Source organism: Cricetulus griseus, chromosome 2 (assembly GCF_003668045.3).
Source record: "Cricetulus griseus strain 17A/GY chromosome 2, alternate assembly CriGri-PICRH-1.0, whole genome shotgun sequence".
In the NCBI taxonomy this organism is placed as follows: domain Eukaryota; kingdom Metazoa; phylum Chordata; class Mammalia; order Rodentia; family Cricetidae; genus Cricetulus; species Cricetulus griseus.
This window is the reverse complement of record NC_048595.1, coordinates 439,320,593-439,337,091: the sequence shown is the minus strand read 5'-3', so window position 1 is coordinate 439,337,091 and position 16,499 is coordinate 439,320,593. Positions and strand designations below refer to the sequence as shown.

Below are 16,499 nucleotides of genomic sequence, written 5' to 3'. Positions count from 1 at the left end.
CCTGGGTTTCTGTAATTGTGCAATTGCCTGGCTCTTCTTTTTTGATGGTGCTGTAGGTCACCATCACTGCACACTGAGTTACCATCCTAACCATGTATTATGTGTTTTCTTGATCCAAACTCTCCCCCCAATTTGTAACACTCATTCCCACATGACTAAGCACTTCTCCGTTGTCCGTGCCCTGTGACTAAGCACTTTTCCAGACCCTCTAGGTCAGGTGACATTGAGGCCTGATGAGAACCTTCCTTCTTCAACTCTGGAATCTACTCCTTTGACTCTCTGGTTGGACCTTCTTTCTCACATTCCATGTCTTCCTACTTCTTTGTTTACACCTTCATTTTGACACAGTAACATCTCTAGTAGCTTTCCAAGAACTGTTTTCTAAAAATTGTCTGCCTTTTAAATTAGCATATATTAACATATCCATTCATTGTATCGTCTTCATTCATGCACAGGATGTACTTTTGATCATTCCACAGTTTCTCCACGTTGCCCCACTCCTCTGACCCACTTTGGTCACTTTCTTTCCTAGTAATCCTCTCTGCTTCTCTTAGTTGCTGCCACTCTCTTTCTTTGTCCTTCCTTCCTTCTCCCTCCCTTTCTCATCTCCAGTTCTGTCCATTTTCCTATAAATGCTATCTCATTGTTCTTTATGGCTGAGTAATATCCATCCCATCACGTACAGGAACATTTTCTTCATTTGCTGATGGGCACCAACGCCAATTCCAGAACTTGGCTATAATGAACGTGGCTATGATAAACACAGGTGTGTAGATATCACTATATTAATCCCCTGTCAGATGAATGGCTGGCAAAGACTTTCTCCCATTCTGTAGGCTGCCTTTTCACTCTGTTAACTATTTCCCTTGCTGGCCAGAAGAATTTTAGTTTTATAGATGCCCATTTGTCATTTTTTTGCTATATTCCCTGAGCTACTGGAGTTCTTTTTTTGTGAAGCCCTTACCTGCAGCTAGGCCTAGTGGCAGACACCATAATACCAGCACTTGGGAGGTGAAAGCAAGAAGATAAGGAGTGAGTGCCTGGGCCACATGAGCCTGTCTATTTACCTGCTTATTGTTGGGATCTTCCCTAGTTTCATCTAGCACTTGTCTGACATGCGTAGGACCTTGGGTTTCATCCCCATGACTGCAAAACTAACTAAACAACCAACCAACCAACCAACCATCTTGGGCACTGAGTCTCTAATGAGAGTCCCTGGTAGACTGTAGTGGCATCTTGCCTTGCCAGTGAACTTGTGGTGGTGGCCACACCCTTTGGGCGTGATTTCAGGAGCAGATGTGGACCCATTATAAGGTAGAGAAGGGGCTAGCTCGAGCTCTCTTGGGTTGCAGAGAACATTAGAAGGGCACAGACTGCATCGTGGCAGTTATTCACTCTTATCTGTGTAAGTGCTTCCCTCATAAACACCTATTTATCATCTATCTTGGGTCTGGTGGACTCATTTAAACCCCGCCTTCAATAGACTTATCACAACTGACAGAGGTGGAAAGATGAGTCTTTTATGACTCCAGTAGGAAAGCATTTAGAGCAGTGGTTTTCAACCTGTAGGCTGTGACCCCTTTGGAGGTCGAAGGACCTTTTCACAGGTCACCTAAGTTATGAAGCAGCAATGAAAATAATTTTATGGTTGGGGGTCACCACAACATGAGGAACTGTATTAAAGGGTCAGCGCATGAGGAAGGTTGGGAATCACTGCTCTAGAGATTTGTGAAGACTTACAGACTTCTCATGTGCTTTTCCCTTCTGTTGAGTTTTCTTCGTACCCTTTCAATTTAGTATGTCCTACCCAGCATGGGGTCCCATGCTGAGTCCCTGGAGTTCTCCCAGCGCCCACAGAAGCTGGGGAGTCCCCAATGTATTCTGTGTTCTGCCTCACTCAGCAAGTGCTAGGGCCTTTTGGTGGAAAGCAATGTCATGAGGCTCCCCTCTGACAGAGGTGTCATCCTGGACACAGGTGTTATTCCGTGACATGCTTTTCTGGATTCTTTGAGGAGCTTTACTCTTTCTCCTCTTTTCTTTTACTAACACTTGTTATGGGTTTGAACTCCCTGGACTGGTACATCAATGTAGAAAAGCACAATGTACGATGGCAGAAGTCAGGAGACTGAGCGAGGAACCCTGCCATCGGGTCCAGTCTGAATGGCATAGCGAGTTCAGGTTAGCCTAGGTCCTTAGACTCTGCCTCAAAAGACAAAAACAAAAAGCCTCCTTCTGAGGGCTTCCCTCAGATTTACATTTTACTCTTTTGCTGTTTTTATTCTATTTTGGGCAGGACTGGGGGCCTCACACACAATAGACAAGTACTTTACAACTGAAAGATATCTCTGCCCTTAAATTTTTCATTTAAAACATCTATTTATTTCTTTTCGGATTTTTGAGACAGGGTTCTCTATAGCTGATGGCTTGAACTCCTGATCCTCCTGCCTCTGACCCTGTGTAGAGTGGTTATTCCTTTTTCTTTCCTCTTTCTGTTAATTTAAAGATATTTTTAGTTGGGCTAGAGAGATGGCTCAGCTATGATGAGCACTGGCTGCTCTTCCAGAAGTCCTGGGTTCAATTCCCAGCACCCACATGGCAGCTCACAACTGTCTGTAACTTCTGTTCCCGAGGATCTGACACCCACAGACATACATGCAGACAAAACACCAATGCACATAAAATAAAAATAAATCATTAAAATGTTTATTTAAAATATTTTTAGTTAAAAATTCTGGTTTTCTTTTTTTTCTGAGACAGTCTCTCTATGTACTTGTGACTATTCCTGAACTCTCTACATAGGCTAGCCTGTCCTCAAACTCAACAGAGATCACCTGTCTCTGCCTCCCAAACACTGGGATTAAAGGCATATAGCACCACTGCTGGTTTTAATTAATTAATTAAGCAAGTTTTTTGAGACAGGGTCTCTCTGTGTGGCACTGATTGTCCTGGAACTCACTCTATAGACCAAGTTGGCCTTGAACTCAGAGATCCTCCTGCCTCTGCCTCCTGAGTGCTGGGATTAAAGGTGTGTACCAGCACACCCAGCTAAATTAAATTTTTATTTAATGTGTATGGGTGTTTTGCCTGCATGTATCTGTACACCAAATGCATGCATAGCCCATTTGACTTGGTAACAGAAGCCACACATGGTTGGGAACTGTCATGTCTGTGTTGGAAGCAAACCTGGGTCTCCTGAAAGAACGGCCCTTGCCATACTCCTCCATTGCTGCAAGCTCAGAAGAATAAAGACCTGGAGCTAGCCAAGACAACAAATCTTGAGCCATTTCCAATTCAAGACAGGTTTCAGTAAAGAGGCCAGCCACCCTTACATTTTTGTAAGATAAGAGGGGACAACTGAGGTTTGTAATTATGAGGTTGAATACAAAATTTCTGGTGTTTGTGGGGTCTGAGATAGCGTTGGTCCTTTCATGTGACACACGATGGAACACTGTAGACCCTCATTTAAAGTATAGTTAGAGAGGCTTAGTGTTTAAGAGACTATGTATCACTTGTAGAGGCTACAAGCTTGGTTGTCAGCACCCATGCCAAGCAGTTGACAACTGTCTGTGACTCCATTCCATGGAATCCAAAGCCTCTTCTGGTCATCTGCTGGAGCACATTCGCGCGCGCGCGCGCGCGTGCGCGCGCGCACACACACACACACACACACACACACACACACACACACGAATAATTTATAGAAAGGAAAGTACAAGCTTCCTGGTGCTGAGACCCAGCTTGCACTGTTATTGTTGCTGTTAATTTTTTTTTTTTTTTTTTGAGACAGGGTTCAATATGCAGCCCTGGCTGGCCTGAGGCTCACTATGTAGATTACATTGGCCTTGAATTCATGAAGAACTGCCTGTTCTAAGCACTGGGATCAAAAGGCTGCACCACTATGCACAGACTCACACTATCTGAAAACCATCTGGGAGGGTAAAGTCCAAGGTCATCTGGTAACACAGGATTTTGTTTTAAACATTTGCCTATTTGTTTTTCCTGCTTTCTTGAAACCAGTGAGAGATAGGTTACTAGTATGGAATGCAATCACACAGGTGGTGTCAGGAGCATTGGGAATTCTAGACCAGTCTTAGCTACACAGTGAATTCAAAACTAGTTTGGAAAACAAGACCTCTGTTTTAAAAAAAAAATCAACCAACCAATCAAATAAAACAAAAACAGCCACAGAAAGGGAGCCTCTTTCTCTCTCCTTCCTTCCATGCCCCCCCAACATCCCCTTTTATTTATATTGATAGAGAAAACTACATATTCACAACAGCACACACGGGGCTCTGAAACATGGGTACTGTGTGGACTGGGTTTATCTGTCTAAGCAGCATGGGGCGGGGTGGACAAATAACATAGCTGTCACCATGGCCACTTAGCGCTGACACCCAGTTCTCAGTACTTCTCAGGAGTTCAGTGTGATCTCGTTAGCTGTCACCAGTGATCCTGCTGCAATGGACCTCTTGACCAGCTCTCCCTGCTCAAGTGGCACACACTTGTCCAAGCCAGCTGCCTCTGGCACAGGCTTCCTGCTAAAACCATCTGTCACTCTCCTGTTGTGAGCTCAACTCTGCAATAACCTGGTGGCTTTTTACTCCAGAGTCCAGGGGCTCTCCTTCCTCATTCTTTTCCCCACTCTCCACCCCATTCCATTCTGTTCTTTCAGTAACATGGGAAAGAAAACTGTAACACTGACACTGCAGCCAGGAGCCCATTGCACCAAACACCCTCTCCATGCCAGGCCCCACATATTTTAGTATTCATCCTTTTAACCCTTGTAGCAGTAGCCTTGCAAGATGCTGTTGAGGACCAGAGAGAAGGCACCAAACCAAGTCACAATGGCTGAGCTGGGAACTCAGCTCTGGACTTCTAATCTGCTTGTGGTATTTATTGACAGGTCTGAGGACCCAGTACATAGCACCTGTACCCCAAAACATAGCACCTGTACCCCCAAACAAAGCACCTATAACCCAAAACATAGCACCTTGACAGAAGGGCTGGGGAGGCAGACAGGACTTTGTCGTCTGTCTTTGAGCTGGTGATAAAACTGTCATGTTACAATTTTGCTGTCCACACCTGGAGGGAAGAGCATCCTATTGCCAAGGACAAAGGAGGCTGAGAAGAATCTGAGCTTGCAGGCCTGGCCAAGCACCTCCCACTGCCCTAACTTCCAGCCCTTCTGTGCTGTCAGTATCCAGCCCCCGACTCTTCCCAAACCTGGCTGCGACAGTCTGCTCAACCATCCTCCCAGTCCTGGTTTCCCTGTGAAAGCTCCCACATCACATGACACTTACATGTGACCAATCCATTCTCTTTTCTCGTGGTAATTTGTCCTGACTCTGCCAAGAACTCAAGATGCAAGAGGGGAAAGAGACCTTTTCCTGCCCAGGACTATCTTGGCTTTTCCTGTCTGTGCTCTACCCCTGAGAGGGCCAGTGTCCAGGAGGTGCTCAGGAGAAGACATGCAGGGTCAACAGGCCCCATCCCTAGCCCCTGCCTGGACATTCTCCCATGTACTCAGAGCAGTGCGGAATGTGCAAGTTACTCTTATGAGTATGAATTCGTGGCTTCTCATGCAGTCTCTCCGTGACATCCGTCGTCATCATTCCCGGTTTACAGATAGAGACTAGAGGCACAGAGAGGCTAATGTGACACAGCTGGCAGGAGGGAGAGCCTGGATTTGAAGGTGGGCAATCAAACCCCATGTTGTGGTGATGAACAGTCACCCTCAGAACCACCTGCGGTGCTAACTCAACAGCACCAAGGTTTAGCCCGAAACTTATTGCTTGGTAGTTTTTCCAAAGTCCTCTTCATGAAACACTTATCTTGCCCAGGAGTCTAGGGCATCCAACACTTAACACTTAACTTGCCCTCCAGTTCTGTTACTACACCTCCCCCAGGCCTATTTCTGCTCTTCTTCAAGATTCTGTGTCACCCCACCTCATGGTGTTTGCCCCTGTCGCTTCACACCCTGAGGTCTCTACTGATAAGCTCATGGCTTAAAGGGGCCAGCCTCCTCTGTCTGCTCCCTAAACCATTCCTTCTTCCCAAAGGACCTCTACCTGTTCTGTTTGCTTCAAAGCTTCCAAGTAGCCGAAACCCTTGTATTGATAGATTTATCTGAGTATGTATCCACCCTCGGTGCACCAGAATTCAAATAGCACGTGGGCGGGGACCAGATGGGTGGCTTGCTGCCCTGGACACTATTCTGCCCACAGCAGCTTCTCTACCAGATGCTGTGGGCATCATTCCCACTGTGTGCATAAATTCTGGCCAGTGTGACAGACAGAGCTGCAGTGGCTCAGCAGTGCCTATGAGAACAGCTGGTCTCAGGGAGGCTAATGCTGGGCTGTTCCCCATGTGTTGTTCACTCAACATTTTTCATCCCTGAGAACTAGAAACGGAGGCTCAGAGAGGTGGGTCAAGGTCCCCAGCTTCTAAGTGACAGAGCTGGGATATGAGACTGGACCATTTAGACACAGAGTTCACGCAAGTCAGTTCCAGGGGGCTAGTGCTTTCCTAAAGGTGCCCACCCAGGACCTTCAGGAGCTCTTCTAGCCACACCTTCAGTACAGGGCCTGTTCCAGCAAGATGAGGTAACTGCATGCTCGTGGGGAAGAGACAAACAGTCACACACACAGATATGAAAGCCCCATGTTTACACACTGCTGTGGGGCAGTTGTGACAAGTAATTAATTTATCATCTTGTTTCCAGGGGTGTTGGCAAAGTATACAGGGGAGACCCCTGAAATGTGTCCTTGTATCAAGAAAGGAATTCCATAGGCAGGGAGAAGCTTAGGGAGCACCCAGGGACAGGGACCACCCTCAAAAATGGGGAGGGGTACCTGGCTTTTGCTGACAGTCACCGTGGTCCCCATAGGCTCATATATTTGAACTCTTGGTTCCCAGTTGGTGGAACTGTTTAGGAAGAATTAGGAGCTATGGCCTTGCTGGGGGAGGTGTGGCAGTGTGTGTGTGTGTGTGGGGGGGGTGTCTTTGCAGTTTCAAAAGCTCATCGATTCCCTAATTAGCTCCCTCTCTGCTTCATGCTTGTGAGTCAAGACATAGGCTCTCAGGTACTGCCCCAGACCATGCCTGCCTGCCTGCCTGCTGCCACGATCCCAATCATGATGGTCATGGACACTAATCCCCTGGAACCGTGAGCCCCACATCAAACATTTTGTGTGTTGTCTTGGCTGTGACATTTTGTCACGGAAGTAGAAAAGTAACTAAGACACTTGTTGACTGGTCATTTGTAACAGTTCCTACACAGAACCAGACCATGGGGTGAGTGTATGTTGAAGGGTTGGGGTGGAATGGGGAGTAGGTAGCTTACTTTTTTTGTGGCTGTAGAACTTGTCCTCAGAACCATCCTTGGACTTCTTTATGATCAGTTTCCCAGACTCCACGTCGACTTTGAGATGCATTTTCTGAGGAATCCCTAGGGACTCGGACTTCACCTTCACAGTGTAAGAGATACAGTCAGTGGCTGGGCTTTTGGATACCAACTCTGATCAGTTTGTCTACATAGCTGGGACAGCCTGGGTCAGTGTCATATGCAGGGCTATCTGGCTATTATTTCTAGGCCTTCCCCAACCTGGCCTGATACGAGTACTTTCCAAAACACCCCTCTATTCCATAATACGCCTGAAAATGGCTCACACTGAAGCTGAGCCAGGCTCGCCCATTGTGCAACCCAGCTGTTCCACCAACAGATTTGGTGGAGGAAACAGATGAACTGTTGGGAAATGGTTCATTCACTGATTAGTTTGACAACAGTCATTAATCTGATGTGTCATCTACTTCTGGGAAGAATCTTACTAATAGATTCACACTCTGGGGCCTTGTTACAACCACTAATTGAACATCTACTGGTAACAATTATGAGGAACACTCTTGCCTAGGCATGTTCAGAAAATGAAAATCTAAGCTGAGTGTGGTGGCACATTTAAGTGGAGGCAAGAGGAGGCTGTGTGGACTCTATTTCAAACAAACAAACAAACAAACAAACAAGAGTGATAGAGAAGTCGGGCAAGATGGTTTTGTGGGTAAAGGGGCCTGCCACCAAGCCTGGTGACCTGGAGTTAAACCTTGGGACCCACATGGTAGGAGGAGAGAACCATTCTTGCAAGCTGTCCTCTTACCTCCATAGTCACACACACACATATACACACATACACACACACATACACACACACACAAACTCACATACATACATACACACACACACACACACACACACACACACTGTAAAATTGAAAAAAAGTGGAGGAAGAAAGTGATGGAAATCTGTCTTAAGTGGTTTTGCTTTCAGGGATGAGGAGGGGACTGTGGGTGTCTCATGAAGGTGGGACTAGGTAGGCCTGGAAGCACCAGAAACATGGGGTCCATAAAGAAAAACCACCTTTCTGGGTCTCAGCCTAAGCCAGTCATTTTTAAGGAAATGATAAGAATTGTTTTCTCTAACTGTCCCCTCCCCCAGACACTATTTTTATAAGCAGTCTGTGCCCTCAGTTTGATGCTATTCCTCCTCCCCATTCAAAGGAGGATAAACTTTAAACCACCTTGGGACCAGTGAGGAGCCTTTCTTTACAGGCTCCCCGTGATGGGGCGTCACTGGTACAGTTAGGCAGCAATTTTAACATTTAGCCACTTTCCCAAGTAGGTGGCTTCACTAACTATTCACTGCCACTGGGTGCTTTGTTGTCCTTCTCTAGCCCAAGTGAAAAGCCCTTTTTTCACAGGAACCATGGTGGTCCCCAAGGGAAGACATTTCCAGATTTCACTCCTCCAGAGTCACTTACCTCAAAGGTTACTGGAGGGATGAGGGAACATCTGTTGGGAGACTCAGAGCCCTCATGCAGCAAGGCCTTGACCTGTGGACAGCAGTGGTGAGTCAGAATCATGGGACTGTACAGCCTGGGACTTGGTGCAAAGAGGGGACTACAGAAAAATCAAGAGGTGCTGTACTGTAGTACCCCCGTGAGTACCTTATCTTCAATGGAAGACAGGAGACTTGTCAGCTGGCTGAGTTTGGCCACCATGTTGATAGGGTTGGCTTCACTGGGCACCTGGAAAGTGAAAATGAGAACAAATGAGGTTTGGCTGACAGTCGGCTGTGGGGTGGGCGCTAAACACTTCCCACCCCACTCCCACCCCCAGTACCATCATCACCCCTGTCAGAAGACAAGGACACTGTGGTGTATATGTAAGCATCCCAAATTCCTCATGACCAAAAAATAGATCTTCACTTCTCTTTAACTCTGCCTCACCCATAGTGCTTCTCACGCCACCTACACAGTCCTTAAAACTCTGGGGCCACCCTTGGTCATCACCTTCCTGCACTCCTACGTCTCCTGAGCTGGTTTTCATGCTCTACTTCCAAAATATACCCATGCCCTACCCCACCCCCTCCTTAAGACCCTCACTGGTTGCTTCCCATGGCAGACAGAAGTCCATCCAAACTCCATACCCTGGCTCTGAGGGTGCTGTAGGCTCAGATGGTCTGCTGTGAACCACCCTCCTCGCTTCTGGTCTGCCTTGAGCTATGCTTGCTAAGGAATATCCAGAGGCTTGGATCTCATCTGGAAAGGGCATCTTGCTATCGAGATCTGAGACCCACAAAGAACTCCTCTCTGACTACCATAGCTCAAACAGCCACCTGGTTGTCCCTGTCAAATCACCCTGCTATGGTCTGTATCAGTCACCATGGGGTGAAGTTGCTGCTTCCAGTTGTGGGTTTGGTATATGATTCCCTTGCTAGAGTGTGAGCTCCATGAGACTATAGTTTTCAGGGTTTCAATTCTGATGTCTTCCCAAGGAAGATACTTAATAGCCCTGTCTAGTGAACAACAGGGCCCTAATGCATAGTCACTTATCCAAAGACACCGGGTCTGGTCTCCATGTATGCTGGGCCTGACTCCAAGCCTATGTTTATAGAATAGACACAAGCTTTGTGAGTGAGGTCCAAGTTCAGTCCCAAACACTGAAAAAAGAAAAACCAAAGCAAAGCTAAATTCTAAAATATTTCTTTTACCTCGGACATGCTGCCCTGTGAGAGAGGCAGAGCTAATGAGGTACAGCCCCTGCCTATGGAAGTCAGATGAACAAACTAGACCTGAGTATGACTAACTTGAGCACTAGCCCTTCACCACAGTCCTTGCTCATGCTATCAGCCAGGCTAACTGGCTTTTGATTTGCCTTGTTTTCTGTTTGCTTGAGACAGGGTCTGGAGACACAGCCCAGGCAGGCCTTCAGCTTTCAGTCTTCCTTTCTTAGCATTCTATAAACTGGACTTACAGACCTGAGCCATCAAACCCAGCTTTAGTTACAAGGTTTCCCTGTGTAGCCCTGGCTGTCTTGGAACTCACTCTGTAGATCAGGCTGGTCTTTTCACAGACATTTCCTACCTCTGCCCCAGAGGGCTGGGATTAAAGGCGTGTGCCACCATTCGGAGATTAGCTACACTTTTAAAAGGGTTTACAGGCCTGACTCAAGGCTACTGCCATCCCCTTGGCCAGCAACTCTTTTGGCTGTTGTATTTTTATTTCATATCTCCAGTAAGTGCATCTCTACCTCCCCAAGGAAAAGGGTTCTATGGTGGCAAGAATCAGTGCCTTGGCAAGATGCCAGACACATATCTGAGCATATCTGTTCCTTTCCCCACTGTGCAGGGTAGGATATTACTGCATGGACAAGGAATGAAGAGCCAGTGGGGATAAGACTGAACTCAGGCACAGGGGGCAATCTTCTTTCTCTACCCCTTGTATTAAGTCATTCCTCTGGACTGTAAGGTCTGCAGGCCTATGAAGATAGATATTCTTGGGGCTGACCAGATGGCTCAGGGGTTAAGAGCATTTTTCAGTCTTCAAGAGGACCTGAGTTCAATTACCCCACACTGGATATCTTATAAACAACTGCCTGGCCAGGCATTGGTGGCACATGCCTTTAATCCCAACACTCGGGAGGCAGAGGTAGGTGAGTTCGAGACCAGCCTAGTTTACAAGAGCTAGTTCCAGGACAGCCTCCAAAGCCACAGAGAAACCCTGTCTTGAAAAACCAAAAAAAAAAAAAAAAAAAAAAAAAACCACCAAAAAAACAAAAAAACAAAAAACAAAAAACAAAACAACTGCCTGTAACTCCAGTTCCAGGGATCCAACACCTTCTTCTCACCTCTGTGGACTCCTGCACATGTAACACACACACACACACACACACACACACACACCAAAAACCAAACACACACACACACACACACACACACACACAAACCCAGCTGAGTATGATGGTTCACGCCTTTGATCCCAGCATTGGAGAGGCAGAGGCAGATTGATCTCTTTGAGAGAGAAGAAGAAGAAGAAGAAGAAGAAGAAGAAGAAGAAGAAGAAGAAGAAGAAGAAGAAGAAGAAGAAGAAGAAGAAGAAGAAGAAGAAGATTTAAAACAAATATAGATATTTCTCTGCTTTCTGGGGGGTTAGGAGTGAGACATGAATTCTACCCCACGTAGAGGGTGCTACCCTCTACCCTGCACTACTTTGCTCGCTTCCAGTTGCACTCACAATGCTGCCCGCTGGTCTTACCCTGGCCCTGCTCTGGAGACCTGGCCTCTCTCCTTATCCACGTCAAAGATTTGGGGTATGTGCTCCCATTCAAGCTATTTAAATGCGGGTGTCTGGCAGCGCCCATTTCGCCTAGACTTGAATTTACTTTCTTAGAAATTAACCCATCCTTCACTTCAAAGACAGCGAAGAACCAGTTTCCCCCGCTCTGATGAATAATTTTAGTTGTATAAATAGAACACAAATATATTTTCCCTGTAAAATCTTTGTGGGAGACCAAAATAGGCTACCTCAAAATATTCTTCTCTGGCATATTTCAAGATGGCTATTCAGAGCAACTGCAGATGGGAACAGCTCCGAAAAGCTGTTCTTTTGTAAAACAGATTATAGCCGGTTGTTAGTAAGGTCAAGGGTGATGGAGAGAAGGGTCTCTGCCTCTTCTCCTCTGCCGTGTCTGGCACTAGGGAAGTTCATGGGCACAGGACACTTGGAGCAGGAAGAGACTAGCATGACCCTTCACCTATTTGGTTTCCCCTTTTCCTTCCTTCCTTCCTCTTCCTTCCTTCCTTTCCTTCTTTCTCTTTTTGATAGGTGTCTTGTTACGTCGTGTATACTGGTCTAGAACTTCTAGGCTCAAGTAATCCTCCTGCCTCAGTCTTCTGAAGAACTAGTCCTACTAATCACTCATCTATTATCAAGGCTGCTATGAAGACAACCTATCTTCCCTGGAATCCTCATGATTCTAAGAGCTGCATGGTCACCCGATTCCAGCATTCCAGGCTCTGAGGCCCTATTTATTCTTTTTGCCTGAGGGTGGCTTAAAGGTTGCCATCCCAGGGGCTTTCTCAGAGCCCCACATTTTTGTGACACCCCCACTTATGTGTATAATCCACTGTCAGCTTGTTTAGGAGTCTCGAAATATCAACTCTTCAGAGTAATTTTCACACCCCTACAAACTCAAGCTCCTTGGTGGGCCCATTTCTCTCCAATCCTACTGGTCACATGGTGGCAGTCAGCACCCTTTGGATTGGAGTCCTCCGTGGCTTGACTTTTGCTGCAGCCTTGCACCCATTCCCGTACTGCTCTGTGATATGCTGTCCCTAAACAGCAACTGGGAATGCCGGGAGCTCATTCCTCAGCGGCGTCTGCACCTTGGACAGAGTTATCTTACTTTATTGTGCCACATCTCGTCATCCATCTAATTTCCTGTCTTCAGAGACACAGCGTCAGTGTCTGCCCTCATCAGTGCCTCTCAGTGCCCATGTGATCTCTAAGTCAGCTTCCCACACAGGCTACTTGAACAATATACATGGTCTTTCTTTTATTTTCTTTAAAATTTCATTTTGAATTCTACTCTCATCCAATAATTCCCTCCACAGTTTGCCCTCCCTCCCCTTCTTCCAGTCCCCCCCCCATCCTCTCCCCCAGATCCACTCCTCCATTTCCCTTCAGACGAGAGCAGCCAACTTTCCTATACAGGTCATCTGCCCTTCAGAAAACCTGTGAGTGTCACGGTCACTCCCAAAGTCAAACTTACCTGCAGCAGTCAACATGTCTCCCATCTGATAAGCAAGAGAGGAGTTGAACAGCATTTCCTGGTTACCCATTAGGGACAGTTGAACATCTTTCCTCATGTATATGGCCTATTTCCTACCTACTGTCGGTGAGCAGCCTGGTTTATAGTCTTTCTCCCACTCCAAGACTAGGGTGAAGGGGCTGGGGAGAAGGCTTAATTTGACGATGTGCCTGCCATGCAAACATGGAAACTGAGTTTGCCTCTCAGGCTTCCAGGAAAAAGCTGGGCTTGGCGGCCGCAGGCGTCTGGAACTCCAGCACTGGGTGGGGATGGAATGAGGGTTTAATCCTTGAAGATGATTGGCTGGCCAGCCACATTGCACCTAGATGAGCTGCAGGTTCAGTGAAAGATGCTATCTCAAAAGATAGTAGAGCATTGAGATGGTACAGCTTACAGCCGGGGCCTAACGACGGGAGTCTGATTCTGGGACTCATACGGCGGAAGGAAAGAACTGACTCCTGCAAGTTCATCTTCAGGCCTGTGCCCCTGTGTATGCATGCCTCATGAGTGCACGTGTGCATGCACACACACAGTAAATAAATAAAATAATAAAAAGCATAAGGTGGACAGCAAGTGAGGAAGGCATCTGACATTGACCTTCACATACACACATACACACTCATCACTCCCCTTCCATACACACAGTAGGCCTTATCCAGGTGTGTTCGCTCGCATATATCTGTAATTGGTAGCACTTGGGAGGCTAAGGCAGGAGGTGGAAAGCTGGTGGCCAATTTCCCCAAATCAATAATATACACACATCATTAGGATAGGGCTAATTTTTATCTATTTGTTGTCCCTAGTGAAGGAACCGGCTTCCCTTTTGGCAGCCATAATGGCCGAACTTGTGCTTCTATGACCTTGACCTAGACACTAGAAAGTCAGATGCCTGTCTCGTGACAGGGAGCCAATCAGAAGTTACCTGGTGGCGCTATGCTTTATGACCCTGGGCGTGCTTTACGGACAAGCGCACGACAATGACGTAGAGAGCATAGCAACCACCCTGGGAGGGCCTATGAGCCATAACAACCAGTTGACCAATCAACACAGGGCAAGCCCTCCAAACCTGGAAGCATACCAATCATGAGCCTGTGCATAAGCCTGTGCGTACCCCTAGACACTCCCCTTATGCTGCCCTATAAGATCTTTTGGGAGCCCGTTGGAGCCATCTTTCTAGCCGTCCGCCATGGCGGGTGGGTGAAAGACCCGAGCAAACATGGGGTTAGCTCGTTAAATTACAATAAAGCCTCGTGCAGTTTGCAGCAAGCTCTCGAATCCGCCTGGTGATTGGGGTGACCACGAACCTGGCCTGAGACCCCGGATACTTGAGTTTTCGGGGGTCTAACACTAGTATTTACAGTAAGTAATATTCGTACTTTTGGAGATACTGACCTCTCTGATCCTAGACCATGCTGTGTTATTTCATGTTCTCACTTTGAGACAAGGTTTCTCTGTGTAACAGCCATAGCTTTCCTGGAACTCGCTCTGTAGACCAGCCTGGCCTCGAACTCAAGAGATCTACCTGCCTCTGCCTCCCGCTGCTGGGCTGCCTGTTCTCACTTTAACAATGCTGTAACATAAGGATCTAGGTCCTGGACCTTACTTGATTTTAAATTTACTGAGGGCACTAAAAAAAAGAGATAGATAGATAGATAGATAGATAGATAGATAGATAGATAGATAGATAGATAAACAGGAGTCAAGTTTAATTTGACCCTTGACTCCTGCCCAGCCATGAGCAGCTGTGGGGGAGGGGCACCATCATCTTGCAGCCCTTGGAGTCAAGTGTATGAACTTTGGGATCTCATGGTTTCTTTTCTTTTCAGTTTCTGAGGAGAAATCATGGGAATGGCCCTGCTTTCTTCCCATCCAACACCAGGCAGCTTGTCTGAATGGCCCACTGTCTGAAATCGGAGGCTGGTGCCCGGAAATGCCTTTACAGAGCAGGGGTTCTACCCATCCCCCACCCCGACGTTTACATTAGACTAGCAGACATGGGCAGGCAGTGCTTCCATCTGCCTTCAGAGTCCCTCGGGTGCTCCTTAGGTCTCCCCTCTCCCCATGTAGCAGTTTCATCTTCCTAAATCCAAACCCCAACCCCAACCCCCTACCTGAGGTCTCGGACGGAGGCCTGGGGAGAGCTGCTGGTCAAACAACCTCTGCAAGGATTCCAGGGAGGGGAGGGTCCTGATGACTTCCCTGGAAGCAGAGGATCAAGGTAAAGTTCAAGAATTAGTGGGAACTAGAAGCACTCAAGGCAACACAGGCCCTAGCTGCAGACAGGTCACACCCTAGTGGCAAATCCCAGAACCCTCCCCAGTGGGACATGCCCGGGCAAAGATCAATCAGCCTGTTAGCCTGGCCCACCCTCCCACCCAGACCCCCTACCCTTTCGATTCCCATTAGACAGGAACATAACCCTCTCAGCACTATGTAGCCTGTGGAAAACTCCAATCTGGAAACACAAACTACTTTAAGATCATTTAGAAACACGCCTCCCAACCTTTAATGTTTTTGTAGGAAATGCACACACCACACACACACCCCTCTCATTAAAAATGCAAATGACTGGGCTTCACTATGATTTGGTATGGAGAGTCAATTTTTAAATTCATTTATTTACTTTATTTACTAGTGTGTATGCGCGTGCGCATTTGTGTGTGTGTGTGTGTGTGTGTGTGTGTGTGTGTGTGTGTGTGTGTGTATGCACATGTATGTGAAGGCTTGAGGTTGATGTTAGGTGTCTTTCTCCATCACATTCCACTTTATGTTAGGGGGTAGGGTTTCTTGACGAACCCAGAGCTGGCCAGTTCAGCTAGACTGTCCAGCCATTTTGCTTCAGGGATTCCATGTCTCCAGGGACTCTGGGTCTTTGCTTCCGGCATGCATGCCGGGATTGCAGGTGAGCCGCCACACCCATCTGGTCTTTATATGGTAACTGGGGATCTGAACTCTGGTCCTTAGGCTTACACAGAAAGAACTTTATCCATTGAACCATCTCCCCAGCCTCCTAGAAAGCACATTTTAAATAGGCAACATATGAGCAACACTAAATGAACTCAGCAGATAGCATTATATATTTATATGTGCATATGTAACAATAATAAAGAAGACAAGATAGGAATTTGAGTGAGTGGAGGGGACTTGGGAGGAGTCAGAGAGAGGACAGGGAGGGGGAATGATATAAATACAGTACTAATGTACGAAATTCTCTTTTAAAATGATAAAGGAATCTGGGCGTGCCTTTAATCTCGGTATGCAGGAGGCAGAGGCTGGAGGATCTGAGTTCAAGGCCAGCCTGGTCTACATAGTAAGTTCCAGGACAGCTAGGACTACACAGAGAAGGGGGAAAAATAAAG

The 16,499-nt window shown here is 46.9% G+C and overlaps 1 protein-coding gene across 1 annotated transcript in view; it reads right to left on the bottom strand.

Annotated features, from left to right (window-relative positions):
* The window catches only part of Inpp5d (inositol polyphosphate-5-phosphatase D), a 105,419-nt gene that overhangs the window by 30,807 nt on the left and 58,113 nt on the right, over positions 1-16,499 (bottom strand). The window contains exons 6-9 of the mRNA XM_027397475.2: positions 15,252-15,339; positions 8,997-9,077; positions 8,811-8,882; positions 7,343-7,466 (exon numbers count right to left, since the gene is read on the bottom strand). Coding sequence (XP_027253276.2) covers positions 7,343-7,466; positions 8,811-8,882; positions 8,997-9,077; positions 15,252-15,339 — 365 coding nt within the window. The remainder of the gene's footprint in view (positions 1-7,342; positions 7,467-8,810; positions 8,883-8,996; positions 9,078-15,251; positions 15,340-16,499) is intronic.